The 24,592-nt window shown below is 38.4% G+C and overlaps 1 protein-coding gene across 5 annotated transcripts; it reads right to left on the minus strand.

Annotated features, from left to right (window-relative positions):
* Positions 1–58: 58 nt before the first annotated feature.
* sun1 (Sad1 and UNC84 domain containing 1) lies at positions 59–24,283 on the minus strand. Of its 5 annotated transcripts, none has more exons than XM_027006583.2 (24): positions 23,966–24,283; positions 19,659–19,753; positions 13,947–14,138; positions 12,578–12,762; positions 12,297–12,323; positions 11,268–11,516; positions 10,880–11,014; positions 10,315–10,440; positions 9,516–9,596; positions 7,920–8,027; positions 7,566–7,664; positions 6,959–7,052; positions 6,652–6,710; positions 5,423–5,613; positions 5,061–5,321; positions 4,830–4,922; positions 4,688–4,734; positions 4,404–4,548; positions 3,896–4,168; positions 3,062–3,146; positions 2,827–2,942; positions 2,517–2,684; positions 2,236–2,328; positions 59–1,816 (listed from the first exon to the last, which is right to left on the minus strand). In XM_027006583.2, the coding sequence occupies exons 2-24, from the start codon at positions 19,739–19,741 to the stop codon at positions 1,700–1,702; spliced, it is 3,027 nt and encodes a 1,008-aa protein (XP_026862384.2). In that variant the 5' UTR covers positions 19,742–19,753; positions 23,966–24,283; the 3' UTR covers positions 59–1,699. The 5 variants fall into 5 exon arrangements, with proteins under 5 accessions (XP_026862384.2, XP_026862382.2, XP_026862386.2 ...); XM_027006581.2 differs by lacking the exon at positions 23,966–24,283 and adding an exon at positions 22,176–22,399; XM_027006585.2 differs by lacking the exon at positions 19,659–19,753 and having other exon boundaries at positions 23,966–24,282.
* Between the last annotated feature and the right edge of the window lie 309 nt (positions 24,284–24,592).

A 24,592-nucleotide genomic window follows, 5' to 3' on the forward strand; every position in this document is an offset into this window, starting at 1 on the left:
TTTTCTGTCCAGCTTATAGTCTACACACAAAACTGAAGAGTGCCAAAAAGCAAAGAAATTTAGGCTTAACACATATCCAATTTTTTTATTAGAGCTTTTTTCCCCCCAAAGCAGTGTATCCATTGTAAGACAGCAGCAACAAAATAAAAATCTACACGGTTTTAAAACAAAAATTACTGTCTAAATATGTAGTTACAAAAATACATTGCACAGTCCTACTTCATAACTAAAATAAATAGTCTTGAACAAACTTAGTAATGTACACAAGAAAATTTTCAACATAGCATCAACTTAACCACTAATTTTTTGCTTTACATTTAAGAGAATAGGACTTGTGCAATGTACATTTTTTACAAGTTATAATTCTGCATTCTCAGGCAAAATATTCAAACAAAAATAAAATATGCAAAAGTAGTAGATAATAATAATAATAATAATAATAATAATAATAATAATAACAACAGTGATGATGATGATGATGATCATGATGATGATGGGATTAACCAATAGTGAATAAAAAGCAGACTATTAACAAAATATACATTACATTCCTCCAGGTATGGACCAGGTGGCTTAATTAAGATTATCCTTAATAAAGGGACTCTGTGAAACTGATGGTAACAGACTGTCATGAGATCCATTTTTCTTACTTCTGTCTAGTACTGGTGTAGCTTTATACACTACTCCAGTATTAATGTGCAGTTAAATCCATAGGGGGAAAAAAACAAACTGTTTGAAAGATTCTACTTAAAATGTCATGTAAATGTTTGCTACAGTGCTTAAAAGGGGACTCTTCTGTCCTGCTATAACATCTTAAATACACATTCAGTGCTTGTCAGAGCGTTTCTCTGTCTCTCAGTCCTGGTCATAGAGTAGCAGTACCATGTGTATTTTAGTATTTTTCCTGCTTATGCACACCTGACTCATTACCAAGTTCAATTTGCAGGGAGACCACTATATGCATGGCAGGGGTATTTCAGGACCACGACTGAGAAACATTCCTCTATTCCATCACCTAGTGTATAGGTTATGGTTATCAATGTTTATTCTTATGTCTAAAAATATATTTAAAAATGTAAAAAAGAACACACATGAAAAGATTAAACAGATTCATAGAAGTGGTCCAGTCCAGTTAATGACTATGCAGATGAGTCAGAGCAGCAGCAGACTCTAGCTTTAGATACACAGAGCATGGGATTGAGGGCAAATTGCTGTAGCTTTTTCACCAATCCAGTTACGCTGAGACTGAACCTTAGAGAATGAAGTCTCCTGAATGATGAATTCTGAAGAAAAAAAAGGATACAAAGAGAGACGAAAAAGAGGAAAATGTATTGACTTTTTTAAGGTACAGATACCTGCCCAAGTGAGTGGTACCCAGGAAAAGAGAAAGATACTTTAGTGATCCAGGGCCTCAGGCTGATTCAGTGCAAGAGTGAGTTAAGGAGAGGGACTGAAAGGAGTCCAGTCCCAGTTCTCTTTAACTGTTCATTTTACTCTTTCCATGGTCATTCATGTGTACTTTCTATGCTTGGTATAAAAACATCCTTCTTGTTTGCTTCTTTAAACTCCTATTTAAACTCAACATCTCCAACAGCGTAAAAATGTCTTTTCTAACCCAGTTCTCTCTATGTTGAAAAAAGGGCCCTCCTTTATATACATACAGGCAGATGCATTAGTATACAGCGAGGGATTTTTTTTTTTATTTAATGGAAGGGTCTCCATGAACTCTGAAACGATAGATACAAGTGTACTCAGGGTGACCCCAGTTGGACAGTACTCTCAGCTCAATGATCTGGAACGCTCTGTCATTGTTCTCCTGTGAGGAAACAAAAACAGCACAGGAAGCCAGTCAATAGCAGAAAACTGAAACAGACCTAAATGAGGTGAGGTTCTGTTATATATGGATACTGTGCGTGTCTCTGCAATCATAAGTTTAGCCTGTGTGGTAGGAACTGGCAGAGAGGAGGAACACTGGAATGTCCGGAGAGACCACCCAGTAACCACAACACCAAGAGGTCAAAGACACAACTACGTGCCAAGATGGCAAGATAATTAATGTCAAAACAAGCAGGCTTACTGTTGAACTAATCCTACATATCTACTAACCACTGGTGTGATATTACTGAGGAGTCTCTTTAGTCAAAGCCTTACCTGATAATTGGTATGCACTTTTTTTCCTGTTGTATGTAAACAGTCTATGTAGTGTATGTAGTGATTTAGTAATGAAGTATGTACCACAACAGGGAAGGTCTGCAGAGATTCTCCATCTTCTTGGTAGGCGTAGTCACCTAGAAGCTTTCCCTCCTCCTGATATTCATCTTCCAGCCCCTGCAAACACAGAAAATAAAAGCTCATATGTCAAGCTCAGAAATGACTAGACACTTGAACTTTAAAAAGTCAATTTATTAAAAACATTCAAATAAATATTGTTATTGTTTGAAAAAAATTAACTTCCAAAATTGTTCATCTGCATCTATGTGGTTTATAGAAATGTGTGTGTATGTAGGTAGTCTTACATATACTCTAAAGTGGTGTGGAGCACTGCTGATGTTGCCAGTGGGAGACAGGGCTTTGGGGATGTGTTCCAGGCAGAAGGATGTAGGCAGAACACTCAGAGACAGCCTAATAACCAGGTAACCCTGGGAACCTTTAAATGCCCAGCAGTTACCTGGGTACACATCTGGCTACAAATAAAAAAAAACCTCCATGTTACATTCTTGTGTCAAAGACAATAATCTGTATGCCTTATACATATCATGTGGAATGAGTAACAGAATGAGGACCTTGAATAACTGAACATGACTGAAGAGTTCAGTCCTGCTTTACCTGGATGACGACGCGAGGAGATTGGGAGAAATACCACAGCGGGACACCGAATAAGCTCATCAGTGCTGTTTTTGTCTCATACGTCTCTGAACAACGTGTACTCAGGATGCTTCCCCCTAAACACACATACACAGACACACACACATCAACCAACCCTGAATCCTTCTGCAAGCAGCAAACTGTCTTTCATTTCTGTTCATATATTTTACATAGAGTAAGGCCCTGGGCCTCGTACCTCCGGACTCCAGGGCGTAGTCTACCAGGCCCGTGCGGTCCTGCGAGTACAGTGTCAGTGCATTATGCACTATTATCTGCACTTGCTAAACGAACAAAAGACAGGAAATTAACATACAAAGAAAGCAAGATCAAACAGTAGTGATGTTGCTGATAACTGACATGGCATCAAAATGGAGGTGGGCTGTGCTTGGTGCCAAATGCTTCCCTGCCCTGCAGAACATAAGAGGCTGATCAACTGGTTATCAAAATTGTAAAGGGAGATGGCTCTGTCTCAGCTAAAAGGGTATCTTATTTTTAAGAGCTGACATTTAAATTCACTTTATCATCTTATTAAAGCATCCAATAAACATCCAATATATATGTATTGTTGTATACCCAACTCAGAAAAGTATACAAATGATCCTGTAGAATATATACAACACTCTGCCGGTGTATGTATAATCGCTTTTCAAGCCTTCAGTGAGTGTCACTGTGATGTCTTTACTTCAAAACCCTAGTGTAGATAAAATTACATCTTTGACATTTTTCTTTTTTAGGCTAAATAGGGTGTTTTGGTATTTGTGCTGTCTTAGTTGTTTATGTTTAAATGACATTTATTTATTCTTTTGTTTTTTAGTATTACCCTCCTGAATACTCTTAACTCAGTGTTGTCAGAAATGAAATACCCCTAGATCAAATAATCTGTAGGAAAAGTACTAATTTGAATTGTCTATTTGGGGGGGTGGTGTCAGTGAAGTGGTGAGGGTACAACTGATTTGGGTGAAGAAATGAGAGTTCTTTCACAGACACATGTGCACATACACACCCTAATAAGCCAAGAAACAAACTTCACCTCCTCTGTCATTCCAGCAGCACCAGCAGTGTGAGTGACTGTCCGAGTGACTGTTTCAGCAGAGCTCTGAGATTTGCTCTGCTCAAGCTGAACAGATATGTTTCCCAGAATGCTGCGCTCCAGGGTGGCAAGGGTAGCATGAAGGTCAGATGAGCTGGTGTACTGAGAAGACAGCCACTGTAATAGATTCTCAGGAAGCGTTACGTCCTTGCTATGTCTCATTTCACTTCCGTAGAACAAGGTGTACAGCTCTTCTCTCACCTGAGTGGACACCTGAAGTGTAAAAACATCATGGTGGGAAATACAGCAGATCAGAAAAGACAACACTCAAAGAAAAACCACAATGTAACGAAAATAACAAAAGAAAACCCATAAAAGGCCGAATGTAGATTTGGCTTCCAGAACAGTTTAGCTTCTGAGGAATCATGAAGGACACTTCATGAGGTATCTTGGAGGACACTTCTGTAAATCTGTTAAACAATATGCTTTTCTAAATTGTCTCACTCACTGTTTCTTGCAATGTGTCAAATTGGCCACATTTCCCTTGACATCCCATCACCCCTTGCAGGTCGTTTCTGATATGTCCTAGTTCTGCTTCCAACCTCTGCACCTCTGCAAGCAATGTATCACGGTCCTCTTGGCTCCCTCCCACACTTAGGAAAGAACAAATGTTCAGGATTATTTTTTAGGCATTATCGAAAAGTCACCCACATCAACCATAAGATGCTTAGCTGGGAGTTCAGTTGTTATGGTTTCATATCTACTGCAGAAATGACGGGAAAAAGTCCTTACTCCACAGCAGCTGGAGCAGATGGGTCTGTTTGTCTCCGATACACCTCCTATGGTAAGCGACATGGGTGGTCTTACTCTACCATCATACCAAGCCATATGTTATGGAAATGTATCCTGTGTAAAAATATCTTGTACACTCTACCTCGGTTTTGGAAGTCAGGGCCTGGAGGAGGAGCTCAAGCTGAGCCAAGCGATCTGCATGGACCTTCTGACGCGCCACATTCTGCTCCTGAGTCTGACAGTGAGGAATGCAGTATATAGTGACTGACTGTATTTAAAAGTACACAAAAGGAGGCTGACAAACAGAACAGAAGAAATATATATTGTAGAAAAGGTACCATTTATACACATAAGCCTATTTATTCAATATCACCTGTGCTCTGTCTGAAGCCTCCCTCTCAATCTCTCCTCTGAGCTTGTCAAATTTTGGCTCCAGTAGTTGTGAGACCCAAAGTCCCAGAGTCTCTTTGTCTGTCTGTGTGTTTATCTGCTCTTGTAGGGCGCGGACGAGCTCAACAGCCTCACCATGCTGCTGTGATGCCTGCTGCTCCCTCTGATGGACAGACTCCCACAGTGCAGCCACGCTCTGCTCTAACCGGGCCATTCTCTCACTGTCTACTGACGCTGCTACAGGCTGAGAAGAAAGAGAGTGGTTGAAAGAGAGTGGCGTGTGTGTGTTGAGCTGTGAAAATCCTGTAAGCAAAGAATGTAACGTTGGTCTCTGTGTATTCTTACCTGGGAGGTGACAGGGAGTGGGCTGCGCTCCATTTGCGAGGAAGGTTCAGAGTTGTAGGAGGGTGTAGGTAGTAGAGAAGGGAGGGAGAAGAATGGCACTGATGGCAAAATAGAGATCTTTGCTCTCCACTCAGTCATATTTAGAACTGGGAGATAGTAGATTACTCTGGTCAGCCCCAAATACCATAAACCTGGAGATAAAAGTGAAGGAATATAAACACTGGCCATGAGACTTCCATAAATTGTCTTCAAAATGTTTACATTTTATTTTGTATCTTTTTTTTTGGGGGGGGGGGGGGGGGGGGGGGGAGGCTTGTTACATAAAATAAATATTGCAAACTGGGAATACTGTTGCCTGTGTAAACTGTACAGGACAATCACCCTATCAGCATGTTTTTGGGAGATACAATTCTGTATGCATTATAGTTGTGCACTAGAGGAGAAGTGTTTAACAGAAGTGGCTAACTTTATGAGCTCAGGGGAGCTGTCCTGTTTAGCAAATCAATTTCACTACTGCTAATTGTGTGTGTGTGTGTGTGTGTGTGTGTGTGAGTGAGAGTGTGTGTATTTACAAAACACAGACTATTTCTAAATTTTAGAAGACTATTCTAGAAATTCCTTGATGCTATCAGAGGCATCGGAGAAAACACACTAGTTCATCTCAAATATCATATGCATGGGGCAGGGGTAGCTTGGTGGTTAAGGTGCTTGAGTAGTAATCAGAGGGTTGATAGTTCAAGCACCACCACCACCAATTTGGGCCCCTAAGCAAGGCCCTTAACTCTCAATTTCTCAAAATGTGTTAGGGCATAACTGTAAATTGCTTTGGATGAAAGCATCAACTAAATGCCATGAATCAATATTATATACAGATGTCTGCAGGCATCCCTAAGTCACATTTTTGAGGGCAGTGGTAACTCAGTGGTTAAGGCACTTGACTAGTAATTGGGAGGGTGCCAGTTCAAGCCCCGACACCACCAGATTGCCACTGTTGGGCCCCTGAGTGAGGCCCTTAAATCTCAGTTGCTCAAGTTGTATTCAGTCAGAATTGTAAGTTGCTTTGGGTAAATGCATCAAATAATTGCTGTAAATCTACCCCAAAATTAACATTAGGTGTCACTAAAAATGTCTTCTATCCACAGACTTAAAATGCTTTGTTTCCATCTCAAACCTGACTGAGCTTCTCTTAGCATTTTTTTAATTTGAAATGAATCCTATCCCAAACTCACCCAACAGCAGCAGGAATGGTAGCAGAAATATTATCAGCCTTAGCAGTTTAGGGAAGCACCTGAGAGAAATGAGTCACGCTTAGTAAACCGCACTGAAATCCATTTTATATGCATATAGTTAGTTGAAATATGAATATTTTGTCCAAATGATTAAATACCAATAATGTCAAATAATCCAAATGCAAATCAACTTAATTAAATTTGTATATTTACAATTAACTTTTACTCAACATCTATTTTCAAGCATGTATGCTATTCCAAGTATGCGGCTAATCTCATGAAAAACAGTGAATTACTAAAGTCTTACCTGGTCAGGATAAAGACATTGACCAGAGACATCAAGGTCACCATCTGGTACCAAGCTGTTCCGAGCCACCAGAAGGCTCCAGTCAGAGCATGCCCTATACAGAACAAGGATGGAAGGAAAGATCTAGTGTGTTAAGAATGGATATATGCAGAAGATCCACCAAGAGTGTCAGAAATAGAACACATTACTGAAATTAGCAGCTAAAAGCCAAATGCATACAGAAGAATTATCTTGTAAAAAAATAACCCAGGTGAAAGAAAACAAATTGATATACTGATAAAAGAGTCGAAAGTTGGAAAAACATACAACACACTAAAGATTTTTAAGAGTTAGAATTAGCACACAAGTTCAGGCTTTGAAGAGGTACTTCTCATGAAGATGAGAGATTATAATGAGATGGAAGAAAGAGAGAGAGTGAGTTAAAAATAGTCCAGAAATACACTACACGATTTTTCAATATTGTGTTTATGAGAAAGTTTAAAAACCTTAATCTTGCTCATAAGGTCTAAATAATTTGATTTTGTAAGGTGATTTATTGCCTGCTGAATCGTGCAGTGTCCATTCTGAGAGAGATGCATGCATGATAGCAGTAAATAAGCGTAATGACCTGGAGACAGTATGGCCAACCACAGAACAGACAGCAGCTTCCGAACCACAAATGTTCCTGCTGAACCCAACCCTCTGCCAACCTGCTGCAAACCATAACCTGGTGTGTACCACCAGGTTACCAAGGTCAAAACAAACAAAAAAACAGACAAACAAACAAACAAACCTAGTTAAACAGCAATGCATTGGGAGTTGGTTTGGAATGTGCATAATTAAATGGGAAAATCTTAAATGGGAAGATCTCAAGGGACATGCACGAAAACATCTGAATAGAACACATTTGACTTTTCACCACTGTGTGTGTGTGTGTTTTTAAAAGAGACAGATAGAGAAAGAATTTGTGTAAAAATATAACCTGTGTAAGCCACCAGGCCCCACAGAGCCGTAAGCAGACAACAGGAGCTGGAGGAGTATGTGTGAGTCGTGTGTGTTTCCAAGTACTGCTTCCCTTTACAATCATCACCTATAGATCAGTGCAAGTGGCAGATAGCAACAAAACACAAACAAAAGTGTAAATGAAATTCTCAAAGTCAGCAAGCAAACTGACAGCAATCATAAGTAAATAAAAATAATGCTAAATAATAAGAGAAATAACTAGAAAGCACATCAAATTACATAATTTCAAAACAAAATAACTACACACACAAACAATTAATATGAAAAGATCCAAAATGTCCTCTGCACAACTCAGGAACGCAGAGGACAAATAAAAGGTAAACTCAGACAATCAGAGCTGTGTGTGTGAGTCTGTGCTGACTAATTGTGCTGTCCTGTGTCATAGACTCCCATTGTTCTCAGGTTGCTGTCTGTCGGTGTGTTTGGCGTCACTGTCATCTAAGTTGTCCATTATTCCTTAGCCTAGTTGCTTAAGAGTAATACCTACTCAGCTGAATAAAAGAGATGAGGCCCAATAATAAACCAGCCACATAGCCAGTTAATCTACCTTAATCAAACGGAAGTGTTATTAAACAAACAGTTCAGCCAAAATTCTACCTTCTTTCCATACAGACAATCTTCCAGTGCATAGTCATTGTCCATTGTTTTTGTTGTTGTTGCTACTGTTTTTATTTATTTATTTATTTTTTGTTTTTTTTTTTGCTAGACCTGCTAACATATATTGCAAGTGTGTTGTCACAGAGAAGCAATGTGCTGAATGTATGGCCAAAACTGCAGTGCTGTAGCAGAAGCCATCCTGGACAACTACAATTACATTTTCCTGCCCATGTAGGTGGAAATCACTACCAGTTTGAAAGTGGGATTCTATAAAATGCCAGCTGTTAAGGGATGACACCTAAATTTTGAATTTGGGTTCAAATTGTGAACATACAACTGAAATTGTGAATACAGAATATTCTTGCTATTTTACAAAATGAATTTTAAAATATATGTGTGAAAATATGGGCATATATTTAGTGTAATGCAACATTAGCATGTAAAAAAGAAGTAGCAATATCTAGACAGCAGGCACATACTGAAAGATTAATTGTAAAGAGTAAGCAGGTCTATCAGCATAAATGTCAGTTTGGCTGAACTGGTCAATTAACGTACACGCTTACAGTGACTCAATAGCACCCAGCGCAAAGGTTCCTAAAAACAAACTAGCAGCCTCTCACGTTGACTATTCTGTAATTTAATACGGCATCTATTACAATGTTAAAATGTACAGATCTACAGCCTATAAAACATATATAAATGCATTTGTGTAAGCTTACTCTCTAACACCAGAGTTGGAATTGTTTGCTGAACTGGTGTAAGTAAAATGTAAGTAAAACTGCTGGACTCCCCAACAATAAAACACTACATCACACTAGGGCTTATAAATTCTCCTCTAGAGAATCTGAATAATAAACTAGCTGGTATTTTATTTATTTTTAACTGTAGAAAAGCAAAGTTACAACCATGCCCCTTTGTGTACATGCATCCGCTGATGATTTCTTGTCTGACTACTTACATAACGAGCTGGTGAGATCCATTTGGTCATCCCTTGTCTCTAGGTCTTTCACGTTCACACTGCCACAGTAACTTGAGTGAGCTGAAGCACACATGACACACAAAAACATACCTTATGGGTGCGTTTTCGAGCCATACTAGACCGTAGCCCACCTGTTACCATGCACAGTCACCAACCACTCTACCTTCATTATTGTTTTTTGGGGGGGGGTTTGGTATAACCAAATTGTAAGAGAAACCACATGCTGAGTGGTAGCTCAGTGGTTAAGGTACTTGACTAGTATTCAGAAGGTTGCCAGTTCAAGCCCTGTTGCTGTGAAGTTTTTACTGTTGGGCCCCTGAGCAAGGCCCTTAACCCTCAATTGCTCAAATTGTACTCAATCATAATTGTAAATTGCTTTGAATAAAAGCATCAGCTAAATGCCATAAATATAATGGACAGAACTGGGGGTCAGGAGAGGTGTTCAGGGCTCTTGATGTCCTGTTCTGTATATTACAAGAAGAAAGACCACACAGAAATGCTAGGGTAGGAATATCTCTACTGTTGATACAATTCCAAAGGTGATTAATAGAACTATTTCTGGCACCACTGTGAGCAATTAACCATTTTTATGTGTTGAGACATTGAGCACTGGGTGAAAAATGGGGACTTGCAAAATAATAACTTCAGTTAGATCCATAAGAAGAAATTGCACGAAAAAAATAAAGTTTCAGTTTGTGAGAAGAGAAGATAGAGAAGCCACATTGGCATTCGTGAAAGACACATGCCTCCGTCCACATGTTCGCAGGACTGCCGGTACCTGAGCTATGGTAGTCATTTGCCCTGTAACGGGTCCTCCGGAAAGCAGTCTGTTTTAACATGGTCCCTCTGGCCACAAGCCAGGAGCACACAACTCTCACTGAGTTTGAGACTGACAGGAATACACCTATAGCACCCATACAGCACGCACGCGCACACACATGTACACACACACACACACACACACAATCAAGACACATTTTTAAACACACAGACACACATCAGAAAACTACAAGACACAGTCTTCAGTAAAAGAGATATTAGCCACATCCGCAGGTTCTGGGTTGACATAAGTGCAGAACACATCTAAGCCACAGAGGCTCAACCAGCGTTAACATTAAAACAAACCATCCCCTAATTCCATGGGGGTAAAATCATGCTGTTTAAAGCTATGATGGTGAAAAGCCAAAGCCAGTACATGGGACAGTGTCACAGATCAGGTTGTAAGGAATTTATTGAGGAATGACCATGACTGGAATTTGATTAGAGTTATGTAAGAGCAAACACCACGAATGGTGAAGGAGGAATAAGAAAAATATGGAGGGAAGCATCCTCATTGTGAATACCTTTTCTTTCATGACCTTTGGCCTGGTGGCCTACATGGAAAACATTTTGAAATAGGAGTGTCATTACTGACACTATGGAGGTGAAGACCCGTCTGCTGTAGTGGACACAAGTAGTGGAGACTGATGCCAGGAACCCTGGTGAAATATCGAATGATGGGTCAGACTGTTTTAACAGCAGTTAACACTAGAGTTACTGTCAATGAAACCCAAATGAACATTCATACATTTATAGAAAGAGGAGTACTCCATCCTGGAACCACAAAATACACACTTCCTTTTTTGGAAACCACAAAGTGTTCAGATGTGGGTGAGCAAACAGTCTATGTGATTTATTTCTGAGTAGGACAGAGATGTGTGGATAGACATGTGTGCTACTGTAGACTCTCACCGGTCTGGTGCTTGCGGAGCTTGTCTAAACTGTACACAGTTGAGATGGATGAGGTGGCATCCACACAGTCTTCTGACTGAGACACTGAGGCGGTAGACAGTGAAGAAGGGCCTGTAAGGTCCTCCTCCCTCTCTGCGTGAACAGAGCAGCGTTGACAGATGTAGCCGTTCTCCACCCTGCTGTTGGTCTCTGTTATGCTAGCGGAACCATTCAAAGGTGTGGAGCTTAGCATTGACATTTTACTCCATCCTGGAACAACAGAATACAAAGAACATTTAATTGCATGACATAGGCAATGAAGGGAAGAAATGAAAGAACATTATTCATGACTAACAAAAGATATATTTGCTTCGGTGTCATCAAATGTATGAAATGACTACTAAAACTAATATTTTCTGCACAATTCACTCTTTGTTTTAATGGCCTTAACACTACATACGGCAGTATATATCAGATGATGATGTTTATAGCAAGGAAAGTTGCTCACTGCCCATTTCATTACAAACAACGACCCTGTACCTCTACTCTGGCTGCTTCATTATGTACATCTTCTGTATCTGTTGCTCAGTTAATTTAGCCATCCTCTAGCCCTTCATCAATTATCAGATTCATCACAGGATTGCTGTTGGCTGTATTTTTATGGGTAACGGATCACTTTCCAACTCAGCAGTATCGACATGTGTAAAAACCAGTCACACTGCTGTGCCTGATATATTTTTACCAGCTGAACACCCACAATCACGCATGTGTTCATGTTAAGAATAGTCCACCACCAAAATTCTACTCAGTCAGCAGTCCTGTGTTCAAAAACTGACCCATGATGATGAACTATCCATTTCAAAAGATTGGCTACAGTCTGCATATCTTTAAAACACATATGTATTTCAGTGATATAAGTATACCAAAGAAAGTAGTCAATTGGGGTAGATACAAGGTACATGTTTCTAATAATGGGTGGTAAGTGTATTTGGAAATACTCAAAATTTCAGCATGTCATACATGTTAAACATACACGTAAACATGACTTACTCTTAATCTCAGCATTTTGCTCTGAGCCTGTAGAAGATAAAGGACATCACTCAGTAACCCAGTTTCATTGCAGTTCCCACATGCCTGTTCACAGCACATGTTCTAATTCAGTCACCCTATCTCACTGATTTCTTTCTAAATAGCTCTAAATGCTTCATTTGGTTCTGCTCAAACTCACAAAGACACTGTCAAACGGCACATAAATAAACAAGCACAGCTATTAGTCTCCTATTAAATATTCCGAATGGAATGGCCATTGATCCTCAGGTGATCTGACTGACCTGTGTAGCTGTGTTCTGCAGGGCTGTGTCTGACAGTGGACTGCTCCAGCCGGCTAGACAACAGCACAGTATCAGAGTTGGGATTTCCCTCAGGGCAGCTCAGGCCAACGCTGCACTGGCCCGTCTGAGCCCCAGACAGAGACTGGGAGCTGGACAAAGCTTGCAGCTTTCTGCTTCTCACAGACCTGTGGAAGGTGCGGACAGTCAGACATTAAAATGAGGTGTTCAGAAGGGTCAGCGAGGAAAAGATTCAGTTTTGTAGCTACTATGTTTTTGTACTGCTTCTGTAGAACTATAAAAACTAACACACAATTAACTCCATTTAGAACCTTTAATCCCCCTTACTTATAGAATAAGTAGCTCAGCCATCAATAACTACAATATTATTTAACTGTCCTGTTCCATTATTAGTAGTTCTTAGTGTTACTGATGTACATGTGCCTTATTATTATTATTATTATTATTATTATTATTATTATTACTGTTGTTGTTTCAGTATCTAACAATATGTGTTAAGTATGTTAAGCCCATATGGCACTGAGCATGTTTTATGAGAATTAATGCATTAACGGTTTCAGTGGACCTGGGCATGGCCTTAGTCACCAGTGAGGCCAGTTTGGGTTTATGTTTAAAGAGTTGTATGTGGCTGAATTAAAAGTGAGCTTGGAAGGGCGGGGTGGAACTGGGATGCCAGACCTCACTGCTGAGCCTTCTGGAGGTATTGGTCTTAATTCAGCGAAACACAATCGAAGGAAGGTGCCTACCTGATGATCCTTGAGAAGAGCTTGCCATGTTGTGGTTTCTGGTATGAAGTGAGTGGGCTGGGCCCCTATGTGAAGCTCTAATGGTACAGGATGTCTAACATTTTATCCTTTGTAGAATTACAGTGTTTACAATGATAGAAAGTCCTGACATTCTCAACTGATGCATATTGCCCTGCAAATTCTGCATATTTACACTTCATATTTCAGTCAGCTCTTACTGTTATTCTGCTTGACGAAATGCTTCCGATATCAAAAATTGGCTGGTAATGATATAAATTCCAGTCTGAATGTGAACCAGAAACTCAGAATATTGAGTACAATGGCAGCAGACTGAGTGGTTATGTGGATATACGCATGCTTTGGCAGTATTATCGTTGCTTTCTTTTGAAGAATCTGATGTGGTATCCTTTAATCAACATAAAGCCCTTTTGCATACAATGCTATGGCATGTGGTTCAAGTCAAAACTGACATATTCTCTTAAAGGAGTAGTGGGTCCAATGCCAAGCTGCAATCATTTTTGGATTTTGCAAAAATTATGACTCAGCCCATTATGAGTTTGTGTGTATGTGCATGTGTCTGTGTGTGTGTGAATAAAATGACTGACCTCCTACTGGAGCCAGTGCTGCTGCTGTAACTGACACTCTGATTTTGGGAGTTCTCCGTTAGGCTTCTGTTGCCATAGAGACCTCCCATGGTGTGTAATCGCAGGCTTCGGCGGGACATTCTGGGCGAGTCATATACTGGTCCAATCTTATGCTCCTTTTCAAACTCCAGAGCAGCTGTTGAGTAACTGGAACTAAAGAAGAAAGAGGTCAATGGTGATGGCTCTACAGATTTTATAACATGAATAACAAAGGTCATGGAATTTAGCCTAACACAAAATCACTCATTAGCAAATAATTTATTAGACAGATTTATTAATATTTCATGACTTTACCAGGCATCAAACCAATCAAGCAGCATTAGTATAATGCATGTTGTGGTAAAGAAGGATCAGATTTAACCCAACCATATATATTGCTCAATGAAAAATACAGCCTAGTTTTTTGTTATGTTATTTGTTTTTATTTTTATTAATAAAATATTAATTTAGCATGCCTCAGATGTCGGGTTATAATTATCAGAACTGTTAAATAAACTGTCATGTTTAACATGATTTTTTAAATCTATTTTAAGTGTCTGGAATGATACCAAATTACAAGCTAAGGGAACGTGATTCCGGCTGTCCAAAATGCAGCCAGCATAACATTTTCACCTCTACATTTAATTTAATACACCACAGCAGGTCTTACTGCATCCCAAACCACACCAGCAAATCTGCATAAAATTACTTTAGGACAGAATGCTGTTTGAGGCACATGTGTAAAGATTTTGGTGTGTTTTACTAGGGGTGTTACAATACATCGTGACACGATTCATCACAATGCATAAATGTGATGATGTGCATTGTGGCGATGGATGAGATCATGTTCCGTTTATTATGCTATCTAATGCAGTTACATTGTTTGAACATCAGAGGTTGCACTTGACCAATGGCGAAACTGTTACAATTAGCATGTTATAAACCAATGTCCCTTGAACATTCATGCTATTTTTTTTAATTGCAGGGGAATAAAAATTCTTGTTTAATATTTGCACAGAATTTTGTATTGTTTATGCTTCTGAAATAAAAAAGGAATACTTTTATTTGGTTATTTAAAATATGGTCAAGCTGCATTTTGTTTACAGTACATTTTGCCTACAATTGTAAACATCTGTTCCTAATTTCTTTTAATTGCAAGGGAATAAAGATAATTTTTGTTACAAAATGTATGCAATAAAAATGTGCATTTTTGCATTGTTTCTACACTTAAGAAATCTTTGTTTTCCAAAGATTTTGTTTCAAACGTCGCGAGAAATCAAATTGTGAATTGACTATCATGAATCATATTGAATCATGAGTAGAGTGCATCATTACACCCCTAGTTTTTACACAGGATATAATTTGGTGTACTAAATTCCAATACTTACTATCTTAATTTAGCTAAATACTTCTGATGCCAAACTAATAAAGGAAACATTTCTTACCAAATATATTTTGGCTGATTGACTACATTCTTAGCAAATAATTTATTACATGCAAGATGCAGTAAAGCTAGCTATCTAGTTTCACTGAACAAAAGCTAACTGATGATTATAGAGGTTCCACAGTTCTGAATCTCTTCCAGGGTCACAGCTGGCTGGAGTTGTTGTTATAAATGTTAGCTTCAGAGGGGTTAGAGGGGAAACACTAAATAATAGCTGCATCTCTTCCTGTTTTTATTTTTCCTGAAGTTTCATTCCCCTGAGTATATAAAGGCCTGTCTCCAGGCCTTTTCATTCTCCTTCCCACAGTTGTTCTATAATAGCTGCCTCATCCTCTCTTCCACAGTCTTTAAAACTCAGTCTTTCACTCTCTCCCTCATTATTTACCCATCACTGTATTTTTCCTCAAAACTTTAAGGAGTTCTTCTTTAATTAGCTGTCACTGTTACTACAGAAATTCAGATTGATAACTTAGCCATTTATCAAATGCCTTTGGATTACAAAAGCAAGATTTTCCTTTCCTTTTTTACAGATACAGATAGTGGCTCCCAGGTCCCATGGATACCTGTCCATCAAGCAGTAGAAGAGGAAACCAGAATTCTGCAGCTACCAAAGCTCCAAAACACTGTTAAAATCTAATTGCAGAATAATTCATTGCAGCACAATCCCAGTAGGCCGTCCAGCTGAAGACTTGATTTATAACATCTGCGAACCCAGTTTGTACAGATTTTGCATGCAGGCAGATGTAACTTATAAATTGTTCCTCTAAGATGGGTGTACCTGTCAGTGGCCAGTGATTCTGGATACAAGGATACCCCCACCCGTTAAGACACTCTTTACTATTGAAACACTTGTCAGACCTCTTTGAGCCCTAACGACAGATGGCTTGATGGTAAGTCACTTGACCTTGTCTCTCTTTACAATGGCCCTCTAACAGACTGAAAGCCACACAAACAACCCCACTGCCTGCATTTGCTCCAATGTGTCTTCACTGACAACAAATAAAACTGCCAACTCCAATGGGATGGACTTATTGCTCACCAACAGCAGCCAGCCAATGAGAGCAAACTATTCACATATTGATTTGAAAAATCGACCAACATAACCAACTGAAGTTTAAATAAACAAACTTCAGATCAATATCACTAAAGTATGTGAAGAAACAGCATCCAAATTTTAATTTAATTGTCAATTGTGCAAAAATGTAATATGTTTTTGTTACTTTACTTTTATTTTTACTCTGCAACCAACTGGTCACAAAATGTCTCCCAGTCCCAATGCAGCCCTAGAGTAAAGTGCTAGCGGGCATTTGCAGTTTAAAGACAAGGACACCATGCTCATTGGGTAAATCTCTTAAAACAGGCTTGTGAGATGATGTAGCTTTTCTTAGTTTAGGTTTGGGCTTTGGAAGTCTGAAGACTAAAGAGAATTTTGTGGTGAATGTTCTATATAACAGCAGGAGAGACGGTAATAGACAGTGTCTCCCTGGCACTGTCCTGTGTGGTCTATCCAGTCCAAGCAGTGATCTGGGGGCTGAAGTCTAGTCAATGTTCTTGCTCTGTAAGACACCTGCCCAAACAACTGGCATGCTTTTCCTACCCCTATCACAAAGAAACAGCTTGTGTCAGTGCATTGCTGTTACATGTTGGTTGACATTTCTACAGGCCTTCAGACTGTTCCACAGCTAAATCTGATTGCACCAAATAAGAAGTCAACTTTATGTACATTATTACCACTGGAGCATCCATGTTGAAATGTTTGCTCTGTAATGGCATTATAAGCTGTTAAATACTGTTATCGTGACTAGATATTTCTAAGTTCTGGCTAGTATTTTAGACTATGTATTGAATTACACCACAATTACATGCAGGGTTCAACAATAAAGATTCCAAAATGCCTGGGGCAAGTAAAACGTGACGTTGGGACAGCAGCACAAAAATTACTTGCCCAGTTAAGCCAGTTCATGTTAGGGGTGGGAGGCTTCTGTGTCTTACTACAAGAATAACAATGGTTTTTACACCATTAACTGTAACTGATCTTTAATTTTACATAGCTGGCAAACTGATGTTTTTGAATCATGCCTCTATGCATCACCATAGCATACGCTGGCTACGGTGTCACACAAACCACTGTAATAGTGATATTTAGTCAATGGCGAGAGTTAGTCAAAAAATGAGAAATGGAATTATAAATACTCAAAACTCCATAATATCCTTTTAATTAAATAATCAGAGTTTCCAATGATGAAACTTTACCAACATTTTTAGCAAAGACAGAAATGGCTTAAGTACCAAAAATAACACACACAAAACACACATCATGGAAGAATTCAGAGAAGGCCACACCTGGATGCTCTGTCCTGTCCAACTCTGACTCTTTACTGAAGTGCCCCAGACTAGGGCAAAAATATAGCATCGTGGTGACATACTGTGACTGTGGGATACCTTGTAGCATGTTAAAAAATGCAATGGTGAATGTGTTTTTATGACATTGTAAAGATGATGCCTGGCCAAAGTTTTGAGTATAATTATTTATGATTGATGGCTCATTTAAAAAACCTAAAACACAGAACACTTATCTGGAATGTTAAAGATTGGTATTAATGTTATTGAGTGTTAATTCTGATATATCCAGGATTCTGACATCAGTATTTCAAAGACTTATACTTGTAGATTTTCATGCAAGACTGAAATCCTATTTCAGTCAAAAATTGAGACAAGAGTTGTCTCAAACCAGTCCAAACAAAACACATCATTAATACCAGTATTCAGTATTAACTTGGTTTTGTACACATTACCAGACTGGAATACGACAGCACTGCATGTACAGAAAATTGACGACCATGTTTTCATTACAAAGCTCGACATCTTATGTCTATTGCTGCTATATGGCCCAAGGTCATGAGGGTGTGTCTAAAAAAATACATGCTATTTTCTTGCCAGCACAACCGGCATAGCCATAATCAGTATGCAGGAAGGAATAAGCAAAATGAAAAATAATCAGAAGCATGTGATGATTAATTCTTATTTTCTTAGCTAATTGTATTATCCACTTGTCTCACTCCTTTTAAACAGAATAGCAGTTAATAGCAGTGCCAAGAGCCTTCCAAAAAGCAACAAAGATGTGTGGGCATAAAGTGCATAACTGACATTAACACATATCAGAAATCACAAAAACTCCTTTACTCTGTTAAACCACATGCGTAGCAGAAAGACCATTCACAAGATATTAGCAACTGCTGAGGATTTCCAGGGTACGTTTTGTTCACACCTGATATGTAGTGCCTACATCATAAAAGCAGATTTCTGCATGACATTCTCCATATGCTACCTCGTTTATATTAACTAATTTCAGGGTATTTCTTTGTACCCTCACACACACACACACACACACACACACACACACACACAGACACTTTGCATTGTGTATGGCGTGTAAGCAAATTTCCAAAACCCATTTTGCTTGATTATGAGAGTCAAAGCATGAATCAATGATCACCTATGAAAATAAGCCAGTATATCCCGTACAGAGTTTAACTGCAACTGACATCAGTGTGCAACAGTTTTAGTTCAGACTGACAGCAAAATCCAAAACACAACCTGAAAACTGATTATAAATAAATAACTAAATATTACCAGGGAGATACCAATGTGCACGCACACACGCAAACACGCACATGCTCCCCCACCCCCAACACACCTGGTCAACATCTGGTTGTTCATCTTTTTGGCAGAGTAACAAATCATTAAGAAACATGTGGAAACCACAGAAGAATGACAAGGTCACAGTATTGTGCAATAGCTGCAACTTTCTGTCCTTTCAGCACCAGCACTCTCCAATTTGGGGGCTTCACCAACCTTGCAAATTACAGTATTTGGGGTTTTAATATTATACTAAATATAAATATAATATATATATATAATATAATAACAAGTCTACATTATGCATCTCCATTTAAAAAAACATGCCTGTTTTCATCATGTGCTTACACCACAGGGTCCTAAAAGGGTGCCTACATTCTCTTCCATTAGAGTAAGACAGTGCAATTAGCCATGCAGAGCTGACGTCTGTGAAACTACTTAACCTTAAGTAACAATGGGAATCCAATCTGAATAAGTTGAGTTTTCTTCATGGTATACCCCACTGATTTAACTGAAGTCCGAGCAAGCGAGCAATACACATGCATTAAGACCTCGTTCAATGCTGGTTCTACAACCAGTATCTGAACCTGTGTCTTTCTGTGTAGGCTCACCTGAGGGAATAGGTATAGCCTGTGTTTTCCGGAGCACACTGTGGAGGAGTATATGTGTGCAGGCGAGAAAAATCCATGGTCATTCTTCGTTTAGACTGCAGAGATCAAGATGGGTGAGAAAGAAGGCTCTTTAGGCCACGGCAGAATGGATGTGTAATGGACGCACATGCTTCAAACAGCAGACACACCCTTATATGTACACATAACCAACTCTTCAGCCTGTCCCTTCAGAATTGACTATTTAAAAACAATGTTTTTGTTTTTTTTTAACTTTCCCACTTGCAAGACTATGGAGATAAATATTGTGAATAAAACGAGATAAAACTAGTAATACTTTAACTCTTGCATTTTGATTTGAGCTAGTTAATAAGGAGTGGCTGGAAGAGAATTTATCTTTTTTATCGTTTCCTTGCCGAACTGTTTAAATTAGTGCAAAATGGCATTACACAGGGTAAAGGACTCTTTCCATGGTAACAAATTAAAACACCTTTTGTGGCTTTAGCATAATTAAAAATCATTAAAGGAAGTGTCATACTACCTCAAACCCTTAAGATAACTATAGAATGGCTATATTTATATTCAGGCATAATTAAGTTAAATGTAAAGCAATATTAATGATATTTAAATAACCAAAGATCATTAACTACTTTTGGAATGCAACAGCCAAATCTGATTAAATCTGAAATGCCTATGTAAATCCACCCTCTTCATTTGGCATGTCTTACCTTTACCTTACGTTAGCAGGGCATTGATGTGTGCAATCTCTGTGTTCAATATAAAGGATTAGAGATACTCTGCTGACTGGAAGAAAGAACTCTCCAATTTGGGGTATTCACCAACAACCTTGCAAATTACAGTATTTGGGGTTTTAATTAATCCTGCCCAACAAATGAAGTTACATAAAAAATACTGTGTCATCTAGAACAACTGACTTTAAGCTACTAATACTTATATATACTTTATTTATATATTATATATATATATATATATATATATGCACACACACACACACACACACACTTACTTATTTATATATATATATATATTTATATATATATATATAAATAAGTGTGTGTGTGTGTGCATATATATATATATATATATATATATATATATATATATATATATCTCACTAAATGGTTTAGGGCCATTGACTGACAAGCTCATGCAAAAAACAAGTTGGGTGGGTCTCTTAGATCATTTAGGAACTATCCCATGCACCTTTCAGTTTGGTTTAAGGGACTATCGCATTGCTATTCTAGGTTGTCTTTTATTGCCTAGCCTTTACTTATCTTTTATTGCATGTAATGCTTATATATTCATTTCTTATTTATTTCCATTTAACATTTTTTTTAAACTTTGTTCTCTTTAAATCAATTGTCATTTACAATTTTTTATTTGAAAAGCACCTTGCATTACTTTGTGTATAAACTGTGTTATATGTCTTGCTTAAGCAAGGTCTATAGAAGATCATTGTCAGGTGATTGTCTCTGTTTAGAGTACATTATGCCTTTTGGAAGTTTGGCCTAACAAATAATCCTCATGACTTTAGCTAAAAAGAATGGTATTTATAAATGATGAACTGTGATATCACTGCCCTTTGTACAGCAATCAGTTATACACACTGATATTACAAACAAGAGGGAAAGTTGTTTGATGCCATGTTATAATGCATCTATAAATGTCAAAATATTATTATGATATACATAAAGTTTAGTAAGCCAATTAAAACCAGTAAAGCTTCATTTGTTTTGATTGTTTCCCTTAAGAGAGGCTTAGTAGGCCATGATCGGCGCCCTAAATCCCATAAAGGGGGTTCAATCATATTCTTAACAAGACAGGCTGAACTGCACGTTTTCAAGCGCTTTCAGTCCCTCACTCACACAAGCTATCCGAATCTCATGCTGAGACAAGCGATGATGCAGTTCTGACTGCAAGAATTAGACTAGCCTATATGAACACATCGTAAGCTCCTTTGTACAAACCAAGATAGGCAGTATATTCTGTGATATTATGCCTTAGGTGTGACTGTTAACTTTGATTCGAATGTAAAATATTTTGATACTAAAGAACATTTACTGCTGTGTCTACATAATACCAAATCTAAAAGACTAGGATTTTTATAGTACAAATTCGACGCATACTCCTACCCCTGTAACGTGAGTTAACAACGTTACCTCATGTTATATTTTAATTGCAACACCGTAATAACGCAATCACTCTTTACGAACTCCAGCAGTGCCCTTTGATACCCGCTGGTGCAGTCACTCTCGCAAATTCACATTTAATGTCCACAATCTCAAGGTATCGGATAGCAAAGAATTACATAGCTAAGGTGCACTGCGATTTCATGCTGACTTTATCGCTACAAACTGGGCCCGCACCGCTGACTATCAACGCTACTCTAAAACACTCTTAACTGTATTAACCGCAGGTAAACAGATATTCTGTGTTACGCATGTTAACAGCTATTACGCTTTCGTGAAATCATGCATAACAAACAAGAAATGCCTCAACCTCAACGTCAATGTCCGTAGCGATATATGTTGGGGTTTTATGGCGTAATCCAGTTGATCAAAAACCATTCGGCCTTGGAAGATGTGCAAATTATATGACACATATCTGCGTCCATATCAGAGAAAAATAACGATCGTTTTTTTCATAATTATTCCCAAATTCCATAAAAAGTTTCCAAGTTGACAGTACAATTCAGGACTACTTGAGCACAATTCCAAAATGGCTTCCCAGCCGTAACAAAGCCAGGATAACTCAACATGTTCCTCCCATCTCCAGGATTACCGCCGTCAATCAAGAGACATACTTTGAATCTATTGGTCGAACACCCGTGCCTACTTAACCTAAAATATTCCTAAAAACTGAATTATGTCTTGTGTTCATGATCGTTAGATGATATATACATAACGGTCTCAGTACCACTGAATACTTAGAGGAGATTATAAAACGAATTATGCACTTTTATTCATAGGGCTGTGAACCACAATTTATCTTGGGATTTTAGCTAATATGCAAAACGTACATCACAAACTAATCTTGCAGTCTAAAACAGCAAAGTATAATAAAGATGCAATTATAATTTATATTTCTAAATCTTATTCTTGTATTACCTGGCCTCAGTAACTTTACAGCAGTTAGCCTATGTAAAATAGGTTATCGTTTAGATAGGGAATTCTGTCAAATTTCATGGCATGTGATTTGATCAACTTTGAAAACAGGATGCGTCAGTGAATTCAACCTCACACTGACGTCAGGATGCTGAAATTGGACTAAATAGATCGTTTTATTTCTAAACAGATTAAATAACGATTCGATAGATTTGGAGGGTTGCTGTACGAATAAATGCATGAAGGGCTACAAAATGTAACGCCTTGTATGCAAGTTTGTTAGCATATGATATTATAGACTGTGACAGACACAAAGTTATATATAAATAAATACGTTAGAATAGTAGGCTCGTAGGAGTTTGGGAAAGTTGTCGTTAGCGTTCTTTTATTACACAGAATTGTTAGCAGCAAAAGTGAAAGTTTAGATATCTGGTTCAAAAGAGTCCGTTGTTTCCGACACAGCTCCCCAGTGACGCTGTGATAGGGTGGGATTCGGAGTAATAACCGAAGGGTAATTCCAACCACGCTTCGAATTTCCAAACTAACGGTTTAGTTTGTGCCAGTGTGCTGTGGTGCTGGGGGTATTATACAAGTACACCAATACTTTATGGTTTAATATTTACTCAGTCACGCAAACACATTCGAGTCGAAGTACAAATCCACCATTTGTAGGGTGCGAAACCAGCACAACAGTTCAGGATTTCTGAATATTGGCCCAGTGCCTTCTGCGAGGGGTTAGCTAACGTTGGCTAGCTAACTAAATTCAAAATGTGATGTTATACGTAACACAAGAGCAGTTAGCTAGCTAGCTAGTTATCTATATTCTTTTAGCAAAAAACATATCTTAAGTAGCGTAGGTTAGCTAACCTACCTAAGCTAGCTAACGATTATAATTACAGATAATAAACCCAAAACTACTAGCTAACGATAGCCATGCTTAAAACGTTGAGACAACATTGTAGCATAGCTAGCTAACTAGCTATATTGCAGCTTTTTGCGGAAGTTATTAGCTAGCTAGCTATAGTCTAGAGGAGCATGGAAACCTATTCCAACACAAATTATAGTCAAACAAGTTTGGCTAGCTACCTCGGAATGATCCAGTTAGGTTAACTAGTTAGAGTTATCTAACTGGCTATCTAACAAGAACAGTTAAAAATGAACTACAATGGGTGGAAATCAACTTACAGCGTTTTAGTCCCAAATCTTGATTCGCCAAGTCCACATGTTGAATTTTAGCCAGGTAACGTTAGCATATGTTGCAGGATTGCATGAAATGATATCTACCCCGATAACTACCTAAGATAGCTAGCTAGTTAGCCGTGAATCAAATCGAAAGTTCTGTTTACTGTCAGATATCAAAATAAAAAAAATATTATGTTTGTTACGAAAACATGAAGGCTCTGCACTTATTCTGTGTGTTAGACACTGGAGATCAAGGGTTGGCATTATGCAAAGTCGGTTAAAATGAGTCACAGCAGATGATTCGAAAAACGTAATGTGGTAACAACCCCACTAGCCAGCTAGCTACCAGTTTTCCTTTTTATTCACAAAGGAAAAAGGGGAAATGGTAATGAGCGGGGTCCAAGAAATTTTCCCACGTAGCCTGCTTTAAATTACTTTTAGCAATCATATGTCCACCAATCGCCGCAGACTGTTTTTTCAAATATCATCCAGCAAATGTATGTGTGGTCAGGATTGGGGCGAGCTTGTTCTTACGTTTTTGCTGATGTTATTGAAAAAAGATTTAAATCAAAACGCCTAATTAGCATCTATTGGAAAAAGTGCATTATTTCTGGAAAAGATATGAAGTAA

Source organism: Electrophorus electricus, chromosome 1, assembly GCF_013358815.1.
Source record: "Electrophorus electricus isolate fEleEle1 chromosome 1, fEleEle1.pri, whole genome shotgun sequence".
NCBI classification, from domain to species: domain Eukaryota; kingdom Metazoa; phylum Chordata; class Actinopteri; order Gymnotiformes; family Gymnotidae; genus Electrophorus; species Electrophorus electricus.

Coding starts and splice junctions, on each gene's coding strand:
- sun1 (XM_027006583.2), bottom strand. CDS start 19,741: ATGACCATGGATTTTTCTCGCCTGCACACATATACTCCTCCACAGTGT. Junction 4,923..5,060: donor AGGCTTCAGACAGAGCACAG/GTGATATTGAAT, acceptor CCTCACTGTCAG/ACTCAGGAGCAGAATGTGGC. Junction 2,329..2,516: donor CACACCACTTTAGAGTATAT/GTAAGACTACCT, acceptor CTGTGTTTGCAG/GGGCTGGAAGATGAATATCA.